The 12,830-nt window shown below is 44.5% G+C and overlaps 1 protein-coding gene across 16 annotated transcripts in view; it reads left to right on the forward strand.

The window, feature by feature from the left end:
* Window positions 1-21: 21 nt before the first annotated feature.
* The window catches only part of Mapk8ip3 (mitogen-activated protein kinase 8 interacting protein 3), a 46,367-nt gene continuing 33,558 nt past the window's right edge, over window positions 22-12,830 (forward strand). For 8 of the 16 annotated variants that reach the window (XM_008856196.3, XM_008856192.3, XM_008856194.3 and 5 more), the window contains exons 1-2: window positions 22-1,130; window positions 12,411-12,531. In XM_008856196.3, the coding sequence (XP_008854418.1) occupies window positions 813-1,130; window positions 12,411-12,531 (439 nt within the window). In that variant the 5' untranslated portion in view covers window positions 22-812. The remainder of the gene's footprint in view (window positions 1,131-12,410; window positions 12,532-12,830) is intronic. The other 8 variants (XM_008856191.3, XM_008856193.3, XM_029557729.1 and 5 more) reach the window with 1 other exon arrangement.

The raw sequence follows: 12,830 nt of genomic DNA on the forward strand, positions 1-12,830 counted from the left end.
GCACTTAATTGAAAGGTAAATTTTTATTTCAGCTGACCAAGCTGTATAAGTCGGGAATAGAAGCAGCCCCGAACATTAGCCAGAGTTTTTATAGGATTAGAGACCATTGCTCAAACAGAACATCTGTGGGCCAATCAGGTTTACACAACACAGCAAAATTCAAACACAGCAAACTTTGAATTTACCAATCAACAACCTGTTATTGCGCGGGCTTGGACAAGCGAAGCAAGTTTACAGAAGCCAGATAAGCAGTCAAGTGCAGGCCTAGATTAGAACATCCTGTGGTTTTCCAGTTAGGCCATTTCTTGGAACTCAAAGTTGCTCCTCCTTTCTAGGTATTTTCCGTAAGCAGGGTAAAAGGCACTTTTTGAAATGGCTGCTCTGGAAAAATGGAGCAATTTAAGTTATATTAGTTGGCTGAAACAGTTCAGTGATGACACACGTAGGTCCCCGGGACTGCAGGTGAAGCCGAGTAGGAATCAGCCAGGAAGAGGACACACCACACATACCGCGCGAATTCCTGGGGCGGCAAGAGCTGAAGGAACCGGGAGAAAATGGACAGCGAACCAGGAACTAAGCTAGTCCACCAGAATAGCCGGAAGCACCACTGCCACGCTTCCTCTGGCGTCACGGCACGCGACGGGGCAGGACGGGGCGCGGCTGCACCCGGGCAGGCAGGCGGGACTTCCGTCAAGCGAGTGACGGGCGCGGCCTGGGTGGCTGTGCGTCTGGTGTCGGCTGCCTGAGGCGATAGAGGCCTGCGGACCCAGGCTGCTGAGCGAGCCGCTTTGGCGGCGGCGGCGGCGGCCGCGATGATGGAGATCCAGATGGACGAGGGCGGCGGCGTGGTGGTGTACCAGGATGACTACTGCTCCGGATCCGTGATGTCGGAGCGCGTGTCGGGCCTGGCGGGCTCCATCTACCGCGAGTTCGAGCGCCTCATCCACTGCTATGACGAGGAGGTGGTCAAGGAGCTCATGCCGCTGGTGGTGAACGTGCTGGAGAACCTGGACTCGGTGCTGAGCGAGAACCAGGAACACGAGGTGGAGCTGGAGCTCCTGCGCGAGGACAACGAGCAGCTGCTCACGCAGTACGAACGCGAGAAGGCGCTGCGCAAGCAGGCTGAAGAGGTGCGTGGGCCCCGCCGCGGATGGGGAAGGTGGGAGTGCATGATGAGGCCGGCCGGACGTGCCTCGGCCCCGGCGTACTGGCGGCCTGCCTCCTGCAGCCTGCTCGGACCCAGAGCCCGGCCTAGGCAGAGTCCCGGGCACTTGGGCTCCCGATACTTGCTCATCTGTGACCTTGGCTGCCGCCGCCCGCTCAAAATTTTGATTTTCCCTCAGTCATTTGAGCGAGTTGCCCTACTTGATCTCGGAAGTCCAGAAATTTTACTATTATGAGAGTAGGCGATGCTCTTCGGTTTATGCTGGGAAATGGTCTTAAATGAGGTTAATTTCCGATTCAGTGACGTTGACTTGACACAGTCTTAGAGACTACCATTGAAGTTAAAAATCTTTTCGATACTTGGGATTCTTAAATTAGGGTAAAAGCCTGTTTGTCTTGAATCATTTCTTCTTACTATGGTTTGTTTTGCTTTTGACTCAATTGTCTGTTGAGGTGTTGCTGTCTATGGATTGGGTTGCTCAGGCACCACCTGACCGAGCTTCTTTATGCATGAGCTCCTAGGAGGTGAGAGAGCTCAGGGTGACCTCAGGTATTTTACTGAGGGGGGAACTGGACCTTGGCGCCTGGCCTGAGTGAGCTCTTCCTTCTGGGTTTACTGCTGCAAGGATGGGCAGTCTCTCAGAAGTCTGGAATGTTGGGGCTCCCTGACCCAGCCCTGAAGTTGTGATTTGTGCCTGATAACCACGCTTCATTGTTCTGATAGAGGATTCAGGCGGTTTTCTTTTCCTTGACTCTGCTTAATATGGTCAAGATTATGGATGAGAAAGAACTTAAAGGACAAATTGAAGGTGGCCAGCCTTAAGGCAGAATTGTAACCTTCTAGCTTTAAAAAATGAGCTCTGCCAGGAATAAGCAGGTGTTCTATGTAGGTGAGGATGCTTCTGCCCTCCCATTTAATAGAAAGCCGGACTAGAACTAAGAACAGAGGGTTTGCGTGTGGTTTGCAGAGTGTGGCAATGCCAAGACCCACCATTGTCCCAGCTATTTAGAGAAAGTACACATAGCTTCATAAGCAGAGTAATAAGTAAACAGATGCTGGGCTGGCCAGGTGGAGGCTGTGGTTAGATGCTCCTAGTATGCCCTTGGAGAGTCCTCCAGTAAGGTTACAACTAAAGAGAGGGACTAAATATTATAGTCAGTATGCTAGCTCCTTTGTGGAGTGAAGTGGATGTTTATCTTCAGTTGTGGGGAAAGATCACTGTGCACCAGTGGCCAGCTTTTTCTACGAAGAGACTTGTGATCAGATGTGTGTGGTAGCACAGGAACTGTACATCCCTGGCTGCAAGCATATCATGGTGCAGAGAAACACTGTCAGCAGATGCTGTCCCAGCCACTGCTTGTTTAGGCTTAGTCAGAGGTGGGTAACCTGCAGGAGCTGCCAGCAGCTTTCTAAGAAGACAGAATCTGCAGGGGGTTTTGTGTTTTTTTTTTTTTTAAATCCTTGAGCAGAGAAAATATTTCTGTCCTCTGCTTCTTACCTTGTAATGACCCCATTGAGATTCTTGATAAGTACTGAAACGAGGTGTCTCATTCTCTAAGACTAGGGACCTGGGAGAGGAGCCCAGCTCTGAAGTCTGTAGATGTCAGCCTGACCATTCTGCCCTCAGGGGACATATACCTTACCTAGTTCTCTCTCTCTCTCTCTCTCTCTCTCTCTCTCTCTCTCTCTCTCACACATATGGTGGTTCTCTGTAAAGTGAGTAATGTTGCCAGAAGTAGCAAATCAGTTTGGCATTCCTGTTGACCATTGGTTACCTGGATATGACAAGGTGGATTTAGCAGTCAGGGCAGAGCCTTTAATGGAGTTTTAGGACAGCTGTGGATGGCAAAGACTTGGGCCTTATAGACTACCCAGTTGTTTCTGATTGGGATGGTTCTAATAGAAAGTATTTTTGCTCCCTCAGTTCTTTCCCACTGGATGAGAAGAGGATTGGAAAGGAGGAACTGACTGTACTAGGTTGGAGAGGATCTGTTGGAATCTCAGCAAGACGACCAAGCAAAATGGCTGTATTTCCTTTGCTCCCAGGCAGCAAAGCCCTTTTTCTTGTAGTGATCAAGCTCTTTTCGAGACCTGTAGCCACAGCTGGCCTGGACTTGCTATGGAGACCAGTGATCAAGCTCTTTAGATCATAAGAAAAAAAACAATGCTTGACAGATAGATAACATTATTAGTCATTATTACTATAAAATCTCCTTAACCCTAAAACCTGCTAGAAGCATCCCTCTTAGCTCATCTCAAGCAATTCAGACCGATTCTTGGGACATTTGCTGCTAATGTGGCATTTGATGCTATGCAAAGAATACATCCAAATTGAGGCAAGTTTAATCCAAGAGTGATTTTTTTTTCCCTAATTAAACAAAAGTAATCATTCATAGAAGACTATTTACAAAGAATTAAGTAGGGGCAGGGGAAGACCTAAACAGCACATACTTACTCAATGCATTGAACCTTTCACAAGTGAATTAATACATTAAGTCAGAAATTCTTGCTTTTATTTTCATATTACAAATAGTAAATTCAGGGCTGGAGACGTGGATCAGTGGTTAAGAACACTGGTTGTTCTTGCAGAAGACCTGGGTTCGAATCCCAGCACCCACATGGCAGCTACTAACTGTCCGTAACCCCAGTCCCAGGGGATCCGACAGCCTCTTCTGACCTCCTCAGGCATTGCATGACACGGGTGCACTTACATACATGCAGGCAATACACGCATACACATAAAATAAAAATAAAAAATTTACAAAATACTGAATTAAAAAAAAGTAAATTCACTACCACTTGGAGTGTGCAGTTTCTTCAGCCATGTTAAGAGCATTTGTTTTCCAGTGTACTAAAAGATTAAATGCAGGGCTCTTGCATGCTATGCAAGCGCTCTGTTGCTGAGCTACAACTATAGCTCCTAAACATTGATTTTTCTAGATGAAGCTGTTAAAATGTGGTGGCCAGACCTGCCTTTCCTTTTTGCCTCTGAAAGTTGATCTAGTATAGCAATACCAAAGTCACCTGGAAGAAAGTAGTCAGTTTTCCTCCTTGTGCTCAGGGCCTCATACATGATAAGTAAGTGCTCTACCCCTAAGGCATACCTTTACCCCAAACAGAGGAACTCTAAAAGATGGAAACAAGTAGGTACAGAAACTGTGAGAAAAAGAGACATTCACTAGCCAGAGAGAACATAGGGCAGACCAGTGAGGGTCCTGAGGCCCTGGGCTGGAGAAGCTTTGCTATGTATTCCTGTGTCAGTAACCCAGGAAACTTCTGGAACACCATGGCAGCAGAGGTGACAGGGCTGAGGACCAGTAGAGGTTAGTTCTCAAAAATCCAGATTTCTGAAGTAATCTGCTTTTTAAAACTTTGTTTTATACTAATACACAGAAAATATGCAAAAATAATAGCCTTGGGGCTAGAGAGATAGCTCAGTTGTTAAGAGCATTGACTGCTCTTGCAGAGGACCCAGGTTTGGTTCCCAGCACCCACATGGTGGTTAACAACCACCTGTAACTCCAGTTCCAAGGGATCCAACACCCTCTTTTGACCTCTGAGGGCATTGCACAACACCGGTGTACCTACCTACATGTAGGCAATGCATTCAGACACATAAAAAATAATAAAATGTTTTTTAAAATATTCCTCATGTCGGGTTGGTGTCTCAGGCCTTTAATCCCAGCATTCAGGAGACAGTGACTGGTGGATCTCTGTGAATTCAAGGCCAGCCTGGTCTACATAGTGAGTTCCAGGATACCTGGGGCTACAGGGAAACCAAAAAAAAAAAAAATTCCTCACCCAGAGTCCCAAATGTGAGCCTTTTCCCACATTGCTTTTTCTCTTCCTCGCTCACTATTAAGGCCTCCCTCAGGACTCCTGCAATGTCTCTGCAATCTCCTGTATTTGGAATGATTCTTCATTCTCTGCTCTTTGCGGCCTTGATACATGACCACTTAGGTTTGTCACTTTGTAGGGGTACCTTTGTCTGGCTTTCATGTGACCTGGAAACCAGACCTATCCTCTGTAGAAAAAAAGCCAGGAGTTAAAGGTTGCAGTATCCTGATTGTTTGATAGATAGGTACCTGGAAGGGACACAAGACTCAGGATGGCGACCTCTTCTCAAGTACCCACTTAGTGTGAAAAGAGACCTATTCTTTCTCCCACCCTCCTAAGTACTGCTCCTATTCCTAACCCTGGCCAATTCCTGTCTCCTCCTGACTCCTCAGATCTGACAGTGTGGAGAGAGCATGAATGCTCCTTATTATGCACCTGGCATCCCTGAATGGAGTAGTATGCTCTTGCTCCACCCCAAAGCTACTATCTTCTTTAGTACTCCTAAAGAGATGCTGGCCCTGTGTGATGAGAAGGAAAGCCATCTTTCCTGCTTCTGTGCACAGTTCCTGGGACCCAAGGGTTGTCTTTTTGGAGCAACTGTTCTGTCCCGCGAACTTCCTGTGACAATAGGCTAGCTCTTTTTGTACATCTAGTTCAGTAGCCGCTGGTCAATGGGGACCCTTGAGCATTTCCAGTCTGGCTTATGGAACTGAGCAAAGAAAAACAGGCTTTACCACTGGGCCATACGCCCAGCCTGTTTTTCTTTCATTTTAATTTGAGTTGGAACAGCCACACGTGGCCTGGACAATCATACTAGACAGTGTATCTGTGAGCAGTTTGGCTGAATTGCCTTCATCTACGAATAGGTAACAAATATTGTTAAATTTATTTCAGGCAAGAAAAGAAGTTACTTAAAAAGTAGGTTTGCAATTTCAGTGGACATTTTCTAGAATGAGGGATCTACGTAAAGCAGTCATATAGAAGACCAGATAGAAGAAGATACTGTGTGATGACGGGAGGAGGGGTGCCAGCTGTTGAGGAAACAGGTTGGGAGGTGATGAATTCTCACTGGGCTGGAAAGGGAGACTGGGGAATCCCTGGTGCCTGGAAATCAGCTCTGCTAATTGAATCTTTGGCCCTTCGTTGTCTTTTAGTCTTTTATTTTGGGGGAGAGGGGTTAGTTATTGAAATCTCATTGGTGTTTACTGACTGCACATGCTTAGTGTCCAGTTTGATAAGTTTCAACACTTGCATAAGGTCCTGAAGCCATGTGCACTGCCCACCACCCCTTTATGCTCATGTCCTCTGTTTTTGCCTCCCTACCCCCAGGTGACTACTTATCTGCTTTTTATGACTGTGAATTAATTTGCTGCTTGTAGAACTTTAAATGGAATTATGCATGGCTGGGTATGGTGGTGTACACCTTTAATCACAGCACTCAAGCAGAAGCAGGCAGATCTCTGAGCTCAAGGCCAGTCTGATCTACAGAGCAGAGTGCCAGGGTTACAGGGAGACCTGTCTCAAAAAGACACAAAAATGAAATTATGCAGTGTATGCTCTTTATGCTCTTGTCTGACTCTTCACTGAGCTTTATGATTTTGAGATGTGTCCTGGTTGTTGCCTCTGTCTTTTTCATTGCTTTACTGTGTCCCATTGTATAATGTTCCATGATTGTGGGGTTTTGACAACCTGCCTATGGATAGAGCTGGAAGGCTTTGCTCTAATATGACCTTGATATATGTATCAGTTGCTCTGTTGCAGGGTCTTGGCACAGTCACTGCACAGGGCCTAGCTTGCCCATGCTGGTAGCTACACCATTAATAGACACAGGACTGCTGGAGGAAGGCAGAAAACTCAAGAGGCCAGTGTCCATTTCTGACCTGATCTTTGGAGTAACTTAAGAGTCATCCTGGTATGCCAGGGGTATATCTCCCTGAGGAAATAAATTGTTACAGAGCCATCTGGATCCTACCTAATCATTAACCAGTGACACTTTGAGTAGTTATTATGGACAAGAGATCTGAGGACTAGTGGATTAATTATGACACACATCCCCTTAAGGATATCTCTCCATTTGGTGATGTTTCTGTGACAGGTTCCTGGTATCAACAGCAATAGATTCAAAGCAGTGCCTGTTATGAAAATGTTTGGGGCACCTCTTCAAGCCTCTTGCTTCCCGTTGATTTTGAGTGTCATTCCTTTTATTCTCTGCCTCATGTGGGGCTCCTGTTCCCTGCCCTTACCCCAGCTAGCCACTTTCTCACTTTTCCTTCCCTTGCAGATACCAAGAGAAGCACACACTTATGAAGGCATGTGTGTAACCATAACTCTGCTTGGCTCACATTTAGAACATTCTTTTTAATTTTTAAAAAATTTAATTTAATTTTTTTGGGGGTAGGTGTGAGGGTAGAGAGGTACATGTCATGGACACACATGTGAAGGTCAAAGGACAACTTTGCAGAGCTGCTTCTCACCTTCTACCTTGTTGAGGCCAGGTCTCTCATTTCTGCTGCTGTCCTGCTTACTCCAGGCTAACTAGCTCAAGACCTTCCAGGAGAGTCTCTGGTCTCTGTCTCTCATTTCACCTCAAGTACACAATGCCACATCTAGCTTTTTTGTGGGTTCCGTGGATCAACTCAGGTTGTCAGGCTTGTGTGGCTGGCACTTTTGTCCACAGAGTCATCTTCCCAGCTGTACAGTGATAGGGGTGAAGCTGGACCAAATTAGGAAGCTTAAGAAACCAGCCAAAAAAAACCCAGCCAGGTAGCTAGAGAGATGGCTGAGCAGTTATAAGTGTATTGTTCTTGCTGAGGACCCAAGTTTGGGTCCCAGCACCCATGTTGAGCAGTTCACAACCACCTGTAACTCTAGCTCCAGGGGAGATGATGCCCTTTTCTGGACTCTGGGGACCTACACATACACACAAAATTAACAATACAAGAGTTTTGTTTTTTGTTTTCTTTAAAGAATTAAACCATCCAGAACTAGGAAGACAACTGCAGAAGTTAAAGTTTACTTGAAAAGAGTTGTTGTTTGGTTTTTTTTTTACCCAAGGAGATTTTTCATAAGTTATGGGACAGTTAGATTTTAGTTTCAACTTTGTGTTTATACTTTCCTTGGTATTGACAATTTTTTTCTCTTCTTTCTTGTTCTTCCTCTCACACTCTCTTTTTCCCAATTTTTTGAGACAGGGTCCTACTCTGTAACCCAGGCTGGCCTTAAACTTGCCATTAGTTCTGTCTTGGTCTTCCAAGGACACAGATTATAGGCATGAGCTATCACATCTAGTTTTCTGGGTTTTTTTTTTTTTTTTTGTTTGTTTGTTTGTTTTTTAAAGACAAGGTCTCTTTTAGCCCAGGCTGGCCTCGAATACCAGATGTAGTGAGTTTGTTTTCTTTCTTTTTGATTACCAGTCCTAAAAATCAGTGCATTTAACTAGTTGTGGTATTTCAGATGGATATTGGATGGATCAATTGTTTTTAGCCTGAACCTGAGGAAAACTTGCTATATTCCTGAGCTTTGACCAGATCACTAGTCTTCGTCTAATACTTGACTATAGAAAAGAAATGTCTCTATGTGCTGGGTATGGTGGCGCATGCCTTTAATCCCAGCACTTGGGAGGTAGAGGCAGGTGAATCTTTGTGAGTTCCAGGATAGTCTGGTCTACATAGCAAGTTCCAGGCCAGCTGGGGCTACAGAGAGACCCTGTCTCGAAAAGAAAAAAAAAAAAAAAAAAAAAAAAAAAGAGAGAAAGAAAGAAATGTCTCTGTCTTTCCCCATGTACTACCTAGTGGGCCTTGGAAACAGTGTCTGTAAGTACAGCACCTACCCCCCCCCAAGGACCTGCACTTTTGTGTTTTGGACCTAAGTAATTATAAGCTGTAGGAAATAGAAAGTTGGCTGTAAAGGAACATCCATGGTTAAGGTTTGCTGCCCCAGCCAGCCCTTGCTAAATACCTGATAGAAACCCCTATTGGTACTGGGTAGGGCATCTTGTCTGAGCTCTGAAGCCCAAGCTGCTCCCGTTTCTTTGCCTGTCTGCCTACTTAAGACAAAAGACCAATAAGGTACATTTTTCTTTTGGAAATTCACTCCCTCTCCTCTCCCTGTCAATAATGCAGAAGAACCTACAGACTAGCCAGGGTTGAATGAGTTCCTATGGGTGACTCTGGGCCACAGGACTGCAAGAGAGAAGGGTTAAATATAAAATGTTAGTTACCTTACCAGTAAAGCATGGTTAGGTTAGGAAAGCTACAACACCCCCTTGAGTCCATTGTGAGAAAGATTGCCCAGGCCAGCACTCTGCATCCCAGGGGTCCTGAACACTGACTTCTGTGTTATCTTGATTTTATGTTTGACAGGAAAATTCTGTTGACTTTTTCACTTTACTTTTTACTTATGAAATTGGAAGAGCAATCTCATGCCTTGAAATTCTAAGAAAAGCTTACTTGGGTTACTAGATTTTAGAAGAGTCTGTGCTGTCAGATTTTTTTAATATGTGTATTGAAATATACCAGACAGCAAATTCTGAACACAAAAGTTAAATTTATTAAAATGGGTGCTTTGCTTGTGGGAAAGAGGGAGAAGTGTATCTTAAAGCAATCTTAGATTGACACTGGGGATCTAGACTACAGGAGCAAGACATAGATGTGTTTTCCTTCTGTATCACAAGGCATCTTGACTAGACAGATGACAGTTTCAAATAAATTACAAACTGTGGTGCATATAACAAATTTCATCTTGACCTGGGGCCCTTTGGGGCAGATTTCCTCCCTTGTCTTTTTAGTTTGGAAATCTTTCAGCTGACTCCCAAATATCTAATGCAGGTATTATCATAAAATAAAGATGGGGAAAGTTCTAGTGAAGCAGCACTGTCAGCAAACCACCCTATTCTTTTTTGTTTTGTTGTTGTTGTTGTTGTTTTGGGTATTTTGAGACAGGGTCTCCTTATAGCCCCAGATGGCCTGGAACTTACTATACAAACCAGACTGGCCTCCATCTCATGGAGATTCACCTGCCTCTGCCTCCTGAGTGCTGGGGTCAAAGGCATATGCTACCATACCCTGCCACCCTATTTATATGAGTCTCTGACTGTGGAACAGAAACAGTTTAATGAAAAGATCTGAGCCAGGCATGGTGGTACATACCTATAAATACATTACTCTGGAGGCCACGGCAGGAGAATCATAAGTTTGAGGACTGCCTGGGCTGTATAATGAGACCCTTTCTCAAAATGAAAAGGGTTGGGGGGAAGCACACATGCAAATATATAAATCTCACAAAATTACTGAACTCTCTAAATGGTGGGATTTGTTTTTCAATATTCTTTTTTTAATTATGTATTTTGTGTACATGCATGCATGTATGTGTGCCACAGCAAGCCTGTGAGGGTCAGAGGACAACCAGTGGGAATTGTTTCCTTCTGCCATGTGGGTCTTGGGGATAGAACTCAGATTGTCAGGCTTGGTGGCAAGTATCTTTACCCATTGAACCATCTCATTGTTCCCTATTCTTCTTTTGACATAACACTTGTTATGTTGTTTTTACAAACCCAATTGTATAATTCCTTTCACTTTTTTTTTTTTAATCTTTTTGAGACAGGGTCTCCCTGTAGCTCCAACTGACCTGGTACTCTCTATGTAGACCAAGTTGGCCTCAATCTCACAGCTATCCACCTGCCTCTACCTCCTGTATGCTGGAATTAAAGGGCGTGTGCCAACATGCCCAGCTCTTTTTACTTTTTTTAAATAATAGAAATTAAAAATACTAATTAAAAAAAATCTTGCTCTAGGGATATAGCTCACCAGCAGAGTATATACTTAATTTTAAAGGTATTTAATTTTTTATTACATTTATTTATTTATTTATTTATTTAGTGTGTGTGTGTGTGTGTGTGTGTGTGTGTGTGTGTGTGTGTGTGTATACCACAGCACACGTGTGGAGGTCAGAAGATAACTGGAAGTTGGTTCTCTCCTTCAAAGATCAAGCTCAGATCATCAGGCCTAGTAGTAAGTTCCTTTACCTGCTGAGCCATCTCACTGGGCTTGTATGCTTGATTTTTAAGTACAAGAAACAAACCTCAGCACCTCCAGCCATTACACGGAAATCCATCAGTTGATAATGTTTATGTGTTCTTCATATGGTGGTTGTATCCTGTTGATTCAGTCACTTACCCTCATTGTTTCTATATCAGGGTTCATACACACACACACACACACGCACACACACTGCTGTATTTTGCTGGCTATGGGGTAGTCTTCCTTCAGTTTACTTATGTGCAGTTTCCTTAATCCTATGCAGACTTCCTTCTAACTGCATTCTCTTCCCTGCTAGCCCCTCCCACCCCTCCTTTGGGGTTTTCTACCCTCCCTGGCTGCACAGGGATGAGTCATTTCCATCCTTCATGGGAACCCAGTGCTATAGCACAAAGACCTTGGACAGGCTGCAGCAGGAGGGACATCAGACTGCTGTGGAGCAGGAGCAAGTGGGTCATTACATGAAACATGGTATTGGCCAGACACCTAAGCCTAAAGTCCACTGTCAGTTTTATGTTCCCATCCTTTGAGAAGCTTTTTGTATCTTTAGAGCCCACTTGGTGTTTATGCTTCTTCCAGATTAGATTTCTTGATTGTATTCCAGTTTCCTGTTTAGTACTTCCACACACCTCCCTCCTCAACACTCAGTGCTATACAAATCATACTTGGTGGCACAGTGTCACCCACCTGGCTTGGCCCTTAACAGAGGCTGTGTCCACACCACCACTACTTCTTCACTGACCTGGCAAGAGTGTTTCTGATTTTGTAGAGTGGTTTCTTTTCACTTCAGTTGATGATCGTTTGGTTCAGAAACCTCCTGGTCTGGGGTTTTTCAAGGACTATTGCATGATGCTTAGTGTTCTCAGTCCAGCAATGATAAATCCAGAGCTCTGGAGTGATTGAAATGCAAATTAAGAGGAAAGCAGCCTTTCCCTTGGTTAGAAATTTAATATTGACTGGGCTGCAAAAAGGATGGGCCACATAATTTATGGAGCATTATGTTCAAAACTTACTGAAAATTTCCAGGCATTAACTGATCATGGGCCTTCCTATGAGGCCCTGAAAGGTATGTGAAGGCAGAATTCACAGCCCTTTGTAAATGGCATTAGCTGGCCAAAGGTTCCAGTTACTCAGTCTTGGGATATTCCTCTTTAGTATTCCTAGGGCTTATCTCTGACATGTGTCTGCAGATGGGCAGGTACCATGAAGGGGTGAGGAGCCAGGGTCTAGAATGGGGAAACCCCCACTCTGGCCTCACCACTGGCCAACTTGAGGCCCAGCTGTGCCTCTGGCCTCTTGGGTTCTTTCATGTGAAGAGCTGCTGTCACCAGCACACACTCAGCACATTTGCTTTTTGTCTTTCCCATTCATAGAAATTCATCGAATTTGAAGATGCCTTGGAACAAGAGAAGAAAGAGCTCCAAATTCAGGTGGAGCACTATGAGTTTCAGACACGCCAGCTGGAGCTGAAGGCCAAAAACTACTCAGATCAGAGTAAGTGACTTGCAGGAACCATGAGTTGTGTGTACATGAGTTCTAAGACTGATCTTGGAAAGAATACCTTTGATTTAAAAAAAGAGAGCGAGATTAGAAACAGGCAAGTTATGGCCTTATTTTTTTCACCCTAATTCCCAACCGCTTATTCTATATCTTCACACAGTTAGATGTTTCTGTAGTCAGCCTCAGGTCCTTTGTAAATAGGAGAAGTAAAAACCCTGTCCTAACACTGCACTTTTGCTTCATAGCATAATATAACCCTAAAATGACAAGTGTGCACATCCTTGGTCCTCCTG

The sequence above is a fragment of the Nannospalax galili genome, unplaced genomic scaffold (genome assembly GCF_000622305.1).
Source record: "Nannospalax galili isolate Female #2095 unplaced genomic scaffold, S.galili_v1.0 scaffold668, whole genome shotgun sequence".
Taxonomy (NCBI): domain Eukaryota; kingdom Metazoa; phylum Chordata; class Mammalia; order Rodentia; family Spalacidae; genus Nannospalax; species Nannospalax galili.